The sequence below is a fragment of the Nerophis lumbriciformis genome, linkage group LG01, assembly GCF_033978685.3.
Source record: "Nerophis lumbriciformis linkage group LG01, RoL_Nlum_v2.1, whole genome shotgun sequence".
NCBI classification, from domain to species: Eukaryota; Metazoa; Chordata; class Actinopteri; order Syngnathiformes; family Syngnathidae; genus Nerophis; species Nerophis lumbriciformis.
In genome coordinates, this window is record NC_084548.2 from 14,325,001 (window position 1) to 14,333,773 (window position 8,773).

Consider the following 8,773-nt stretch of genomic DNA (forward strand, 5'->3'; position numbering starts at 1 on the left):
AACTGGACGCAAGTACACATTTCCTCAAACTACGGAACGGGTCGAGGGTCAAAATGTTAATCGCGCATTAAAGGAATTTATATGAGTTAACTTTGGCAGCTCTAATATATATGTACATATTCATACATACATTTACAAACATATATACACATGTGTATATATACATACATATATGTCATACTTGCCAACCTTGAGACCTCCGATTTCAGGAGGTGGGGGCGTGATTAAGAGGGGAGAAGTATATTTACAGCTGGAATTCACCAAGTCAAGTATTTCATATATATATGTATATAAGAAATACTTGACTTTCAGTGAATTCTAGCTATATATATATATATATATATACATATATAAATAAGAGAAATACTTTAATTTCAGTGTTCATTTATTTACACAAATACACACACATAGCACTCATCTACTCATTGTTGAGTTAAGGGTTGAACTGTTCATCTTTGTTCTATTCTCTGTCACTATTTTTCTAACCATGCTGAACACCCCCTCTGATGATGCATTGCTGTGTGGCACGCACAAAAGTGCTTTCATCAAATGCACTAGAGTCTGGAATCTTCCATCTCTCCCTAGCATGGCCCAAAACCGGTCAATCTTTGCTTCCTGAGGAAGATCTTCACTGCCAAGCACTTGGTAGTCCACTACTTCTTCCCGGAGGCTATCCAGGTCCAATCGCAGCTGCGGCTTGGAACTTACAAGCGTATTTCTTCATCTTACTAGTTTCGGCGTCGCCATGGCTGTATCTTCCTCGTTCTTCTGCTTTGTCTCCTTGTTGTGTGCGCAGTTGTGCACTGCCCTCTCTAAAAGCCCTATATGTTATTGTCACATATGCATGTACAGTAGATGGCAGTATTGTCCTGTTTAAGAGTGTCACAACATTGCTGTTTACGGCAGACAAACTGCTTTACGGTAGACGAAAACGTGACTGCTGTTGTTGTGTTGTTACCGCGCTGGGAGGACTTTAATGAAACTGCCTAACAATAAACCCACATAAGAAACCAAGAACTCGCCCTCCATCATTCTACAGTTATAACGTGATTGGGCAGGCACGCTTTTTATATTGTGGGAAAGCAGACGTGAAAACAGGCTGTCGACATGTCACTCAAGTCCGCATGGAGCTGGAGGGGGCGTGGCCTCGAGCTCCGCCTGAATTTCGGGAGATTTTCGGGAGAAAATTTGTCCCGGGAGGTTTTCGGGAGAGGCGCTGAATTTCGGGAGTCTCCCGGAAAATCCGGGAGAGTTGGCAAGTATGATATATGTATACATACATATACATATATATATATATATATATATATATATATATATATATATATATATATACACATATATATATATTAGAGATGCGCGGTTTGCGGGCACAACCGCGGAGTCCGCGGATTATCCGCGGATCGAGCGGATGAAATTTAAAAAAATTAGATTTTATCCGCGGGTCGGGTCGGGCGGTTGAAAAAAAAAAGAAAAAGATTTTAAATAGATTCAGGCGGGTGGCAGTTAAACCAATTCGGAAATATATATACATAGTTAAATGTTGTTACCCACATACGAAAAACGAGCAGGCACCTGCAGCATATGCCACAACAGAAGAAGAAAAAAAAAGAAGAGATGGACACTTTTACGGAGCGGAGAAGGGACGCCTCGCCGGGGTCCGGGACCGAGGCCCCTACCCCCGAGAGGGCCCCACCGGGAGCCGTAGCTGAGGCGATCCGCGAGAAGGGCCCGACACACGTCCAGGGTCACCACCGCGCCCACCGCACCGACACCCCGCCTTGTCCGCCTTCGCCGCGGCCGGCGTCACGCGCAGCAGGTAAGCAGCTTACCTGCCCGCCACCCCCGTGGCCGGGGGCGCGTAACAGGGGTCCCTCCGCGTGCAGTGCGCTCACGAAAGGGGTGGGGCTCACCCTGGTTGATATAGACAGCAGCAGGACGGTGGCCATGGAAGTCGGAACCCGCTAAGGAGTGTGTAACAACCCACCTGCCGAATCAACTAGCCCTGAAAATGGATGGCGCTGGAGCGTCGGCACCATACCCGGCCGTCGCCGGCAGCGAGACGCGCTTGGAGGTGCGCTCTGCGCGGCTCCCATATGATTGCGCACTGGTGTGCGTCTGGGCCGTGACAGCGTGGCACGCGAATGTCTGTGCTGCATTGGATCAGTCTCCTTTCTTTAACAGGCAAAAGCTTTATAACCTCACTAATGCCTTGCATCGTCTATATTAGATATATAACAACGGGCGGGTGCGGGCGGATGCGGTTCTGATTAAATGTTAGGTCGGGTGGATGGCGGATGGTTGACGACTTTCTGATGCGGTTGCGGATGAAATAATTGCCTATCCGCGCATCTCTAATATATATATATATATATATATATATATATATATATATATATATATATATTGTTTAATTTTTTTTTGTGTGCGGCCCTTAGTGGCTCCATAACAAAACATAAAACACATTGTATAGTAGAAAGACAAATTTAAAATCCTACAAAAAAAGACAATTTTGAAATTAGATAATTATAAAAAAAAAAGAGACCCACCTTATGCGGATAGACGGCGTTATTCCTGTGACATGTGTCCTTATCACATTGCAAGACATTGTGTAAGGCGTGAGCGATGGCATACACAGCTGAATAAACAGAAAACGAGTAAGAGGGGTCCATAGAGATGATGTCCTGTGCACTCAGGCTGGAGAAGTTGCAAACTTGATTGCAAAGCTGTCCTCCTTCTGCATTGTCACACTGAATTTTGCTATGGGAAGTAAGCAAATAATCACTGAAACCAGGTATCGTCAACACGGGTTGAGACACTCCCAGGACCGTTCCGATTTTTTGGATATCCTTTCTCTTCGGGAGCTTCTCGTTCAAGGACCAGGTTTCTCCCGCTATCCACACCTTGTTGGTGACGCCCATTAGTATCGCCGACTCTATTAGATATTCAGCAGTCATTTTGGGAGCAAAAACAACAATGGTGGTTATCCTATGCGCTTTGATCTGCTGGAACGTTACAGAGTAATTGAAGTTTTGTTTGAGCTTGCTGGTATACGGCAGACAAATGTGGGTGTCCTTGATCATCTTGATGAAAAGTTCCTGGCCATCGTTGCCATAAGCATCATCACTGCTGAGGAAGGCTACCCAGTGCCATTGGAAGTACTCCAAAATGGAGACAATCACTCTGACCGTATCTTTATTGGAATGCACGGTGCGCAGGAATGACCAATACTTTGCTTTTTCTGAAAATACAGAGCTGGCAGCTCCGTAACTGACCTGTTGAAGGGGAAACAGAGTTGTCATTCACAGTAATATAGGGTGACCATATTTTCATGACCAATAATCAGGACACTCAAAGTTACTTAATGATGCCTATATTCAAAATATGCCTCTTCTGTGTAGAACGATACAAAATACATTTACAAGATTCTCAGAGGTTACTCAACATGTTTTATTATGCCTGAAATAATATTGTTTTGATAACGTTCAATGGTACAACAATAACTTAAAAATCTTTGGATTGAAGTTAATTTACATGCAGCAGTATAAACACACACACACACACACACACACACACACACACACACACACACACACACACACACACACACACACACACACACACACACACACACACACACATATATACTGTACATATATATACATAATATGTATGTATGAATACGTATATTATGTATACATATGTATATATATATACACACACACACCTGTATGTATATATACATATATATATATATATATATATATAAATACATACATATATACGTACTGTATGTATATACACACACACACACACTATATGTATATATATATATATATATATATATATATATATATATATATATATATATATATATATATATATATATATATATATACACACACACATATATATATATATATACACATGTGTATATATATATATATACTGTACATATATGTACATACACACATATGGGGCGCCGCTAGGGATTTTGTTGGATATAGAGAAATGGCTAAATCAAGCTACAATTAAGGTTTTAGAATGGCCTTCCCAAAGCCCTGACTTAAACATGTGGACAATGCTGAAGAAACGATTTAAATGTGAAATAAACAATTTAATCATGAAAAAACGAAATCAATCTTGAAATAATTAATTAAATAATGAAATACTGCAATAAATCATTAAACAAAAATTGGGAAATAACTAATCAAATCATGAAATAGATCAATCAAAAATTTAATATTTAAATATTTAAATACAATCTTACATTACTGTAAATTAATGACACACGTGAATTTCATCACAATCTAATTCATTAATGACACATTTAAGTAATTGTTTAAATATTTATCTAATGTTGTCCCATTTGACCCTTCATATTTTGGGGTCGCAGAGTATATAGTAAAGTACAGTTAGTGACAACATCGTTTTTGCTCGAGATTCAACTTTTTCAAATTTTGCATGTCTGACAAAAGATGGCAAAAGTGTCCAAGGTTGAAGTTCAGATCAGTATGTAGTCCCTGTCAACCGATTGACTCCAAATGTATCATTGCTAGCTTTAACAGATTAAAACAAAAGTATAATAGTTTAAAAAATATATTCACCAGTGGAATGAAATCCATCATGAAGAGCGGCGCCACAGTCAGGGTGTCTGTGCTCGAAAAAGGACCAACCACTGCCACCACTTTGGAGGCTGCAGACACATGCTGGTGCGCTTCACTCCAAGGTTGGATCAAGCCATCGGTTGAAATTAGGTTAAGAACACCCGGGAAATTATCAGCAACCGAGCAGTGGTCAAATATCTTGAAGCCCAAAGACACGTTGGGCAAGAGTTTGGTTGAGTTATTGATTTCCTCCACTGAGAATCTCATCAGCTGAAACCTCCGATAACCGGACAGACTGAAGGTTTGACTGCAATGAGATTTGACTGCAATTATAATTGACATGCATTTATACTACAATATTTTTGTTATGTGTTAAAACATAAGGAACAGAAAAATCCTAAACTTACCTGGAGCAGTCAATGGCTTCTGGTCTGTCGTGGCTCGCAGAGCTACTGGTGTGAATGTCAAAAAGTCCACCCAACAAATAATCCCCATTCACATGGAAATCTGGAGAGTTGCGTTTAGTCAATACGAATAAAACTTGACCCATCAAGTACAAACACACGTGAAAGAAATGCCCCATTTTCTTAGCGTTCGAATCCATGTAACATCTAGGTAGTACGTCTCTGCCTTTTACAGTGCCTTCTTTATAACAAAGCAACCAGTGATCATTTCCATGCATTTTGGGATGCATGAATAGAACTGTCATTCGAACATAATTCCTCAAGGATGTGGTATTAACAAATCAGTATGCAAAGAAGATTTAAACTGGCTGTACACAACCTCAGTATTTTATATTGAAATCTCTTACCCCATGGGCTTAGCTCTATTTAGAGATGATTACAGGATACTTGAGTTGCGGCCTCATGGTGTACGTCTGTAGCGACTCCGATTTGTCCTGTCGCTGTCGGTGAAGCACACACAAAGTTCTGGGACACAACGTTGTGAATTTTTTCATGAAGTAGGAGAATTTACAAAAAATAAACTGGCTTACCCTTTTTCCCAAGCAGTATTGCTTCGCTTTTTGTTTGTGGACTATTTACAGTTTATTCCCAGTTTCAATGTCACCCAATGTTCAATTGTAGTATTTATATTTCAAACTAACTATATTGTGCAATGACTAATTGTAATTAAAATAATAAGGATTGTTTTCATCCCATGATACTAAAACACTATTCGGTTTAGAATATGAAACAGCAAAAAATAATAATGTATTAAAATGAATCAATGTCAGAACTTCAAAAAATTATATGTGAAAAATTCAGTGCTGAACTTTCTGAACAGTGGTTTTTACATTAACTTATGTGGACAATTTATTAGAATGAAAAATGATGTGCAAAATTTGTGTTGGAAAATTCTGTATTTAAATTTCAGCCCCTTAACATTTACTATAAGGATGATAACTCATGTTTTGTGCATTTTCCAAAACAATACACGGACATAGTCAGATCAAATGGGCATCCAAAAGCTTAGAAATTGCTTGAGAGATTTGAGGGAAAACAAAATATCCAAAAATAATATACATTCTCAATTCACAATCATCAAGTCCTTGAAGACTTTTTCTTCCTGGCGGCACTTAACTGCTATTACAATATATATGTCCTACCTAGAGCAGTGGTCCTCAACCTTTTTTGCACCACGGACCGGTTGAACGTAGGCATTATTTTCAGGGACCGGCTTTCCACTTGTGCCAAATAAATACAGCAAAGATAAGAGCTTGAAAAATACAACTGATCAGTGCACAAAGTCGATTACAAATATGTGATGATCAAATTATTAATTTATATTATAAATTAATTTGGATGCTATTTACACATTCAGATATGGCACACACCTGAGTTTATTTGATTTTAAAATATGTCATTTGTATTAATGAATACAATGCATTACCAGCAATGAATTACCTGAATAAGCTTAAAAAAAATCAACACAAGAAAACACAATGTTCAGTTTTGATTGACATGTGTTTTTAATAATTTTTTTTAGGACAACATAATGTTCACAATCAATTGCAACCACCATACTGAGTACTACATTGGTACATAGGCGCCAGTCCCGTGGGTGCTCGATAGCAACTTTCCTTTTTTAAAATAATTTTACAATAATTAATTTTGTTGTCAATTATGTGGGGAGTTTGGTCCGGTTTACACATTAACAAAGTCGCACATCATGTGATCTATAATTAGGTCTAAACAGGACTTCATTTAGACTGATAGTGATCTGTTGACATTACCATCTTAACCTTAATTACAATGCAAATGAGGAAATGAAGAGCATACTTACTCAACTCAACGGCCATACTTGTCACACTAAGGGTGGCAGTATGAACAATGCCAACACTGTCATAAACATGTGCCATATAGTGAAACCACACTAAACAACAACGACAAACACATTTTGGAAGAATATTTGCACCACAACACAACACAAACACTACAGAACAAATTCCCAGAATTCCCTGCAGCACCAACTCTGCCGGGACGCTACAATAGAAACAAACGCCATTGGTGGATCTACACCTAACATCCACTGTAATGATACCAAGTACAGGAGCGTTTCTAGTCGATACTCTTATGATTACATTGATATTTTTTAATATCACAAAATGTTCTTTTGTTTAAAAAAAAAATTATATTATGTTTATAAACTCAGGGAATATGTCCCTGGACACATGAGGACTTTAAATATGACCAATGTATGACCCTGTAACTACTTGGTATCGGATTGATACCCAAATTTGTGGTATCATCCAAAACGAATGTAAAGTATCAGAAAACAGAAGAATAAGTGATTATTACATTTTAACAGAAGTGTAGATAGAACATGTTGAAACAGAAAATAACCAGATATTAACAGTAAATGAACAAGTAGATTAATCATTCATTTTCTACCACTTGTCCTTAATAATGTTGACAAAATAATAGAATGATAAATGACACAATATGTGCAATATCTGCATGTGTCAGCATACTAATTAGGAGTCTTTGTTTGTTTACTTACTACTAAAAAACAAGTTGTCTTGAATGTTCACTATTTTATTTAAGGACTAAATTGCAATAACAAACATGTTTAACGTACCCTAAGATTTTTTTGTTAAAATAAAGACAATAATGAAATTTTTTGTGGTTCCGTTTATTTAGAAAAGTACCAAACATTACCGAAAAGTACCGAAATACTGGTATTGGGACAGCGCTAATACACACACACCGAGCACCCACTGGCAGAAATGTGGATCGGCGCCTATGCATTCGTTTACTAATACATCTATAGTATAGTGTATAAACTAGTGTACAGGGTTTCATTTTTTTTTTTACATAAGGATGCTATATAACATGATAATATGAGTCACAAGTAGATGAATAGATAATGTACTTTAAAAGGTCTGTGTTGATGAGTTCTTAATAAAGTTTTAAAATCTAAAAGGTAACACACGTTTGGGTGAAGAAGGAGCTGAGCCGGAAGGCAAAGCTCTCAATTTACCGGTCGATCTACGTTCCCATCCTCACCTATGGTCATGAGCTTTGGGTTATGACCGAAAGGACAAGATCACGGGTACAAGCAGCCGAAATGAGTTTCCTCCGCCGGGTGGCGGGGCTCTCCCTTAGAGATAGGGTGAGAAGCTCTGCCATTCGGGGGGAGCTCAAAGTAAAGCCGCTGCTCCTCCACATCGAGAGGAGCCAGATGAGGTGGTTCGGGTATCTGGTCAGGAAGCCACCCGAACGCCTCCCTAAGGAGGTGTTTAGGGCACGTCCACAGGGAAGACCCAGGACACGTTGAGGAAGACTATGTCTCCCGGCTGGCCTGGGAACGCCTTGGGATCCCCCGGGAAGAGCTGGACGAAGTGGCTGGGGAGCGTGAAGACTGGGCTTCCTTGCTTAGGCTGCTGACCCCGCGACTCTACCTCGGATAAGCGGAAGAAGATGGATAGATGGACTTTAAAAGGACTGTGGTGGTGAGTTCTTAATAAAGTTGTCAAATCTAAAAGGTAACACACGTTTGAGTGTTTTTACCATGAATTGATTTACGTGGACCCCGACTTAAACAAGTTGAACAACTTATTCGGGTGTTACCATTTAGTGGTCAATTGTACGGAATATGTACTGTACTGTGCAAGCTACTAATAAAAGCTTCAATCAATCAATCAAGTGTAAATTGGGGTCAAAAAG

At 39.1% G+C, this 8,773-nt stretch overlaps 1 protein-coding gene across 1 annotated transcript in view; it reads right to left on the minus strand.

Annotated features, from left to right (window-relative positions):
• The window catches only part of LOC133621652 (taste receptor type 1 member 1-like), a 23,131-nt gene extending 17,941 nt beyond the window's left edge, over positions 1-5,190 (minus strand). The window contains exons 1-3 of the mRNA XM_061983882.1: positions 5,015-5,190; positions 4,608-4,914; positions 2,550-3,275 (exon numbers count right to left, since the gene is read on the minus strand). Of these exons, the coding sequence (XP_061839866.1) occupies positions 2,550-3,275; positions 4,608-4,914; positions 5,015-5,190 (1,209 nt within the window). The remainder of the gene's footprint in view (positions 1-2,549; positions 3,276-4,607; positions 4,915-5,014) is intronic.
• Between the last annotated feature and the right edge of the window lie 3,583 nt (positions 5,191-8,773).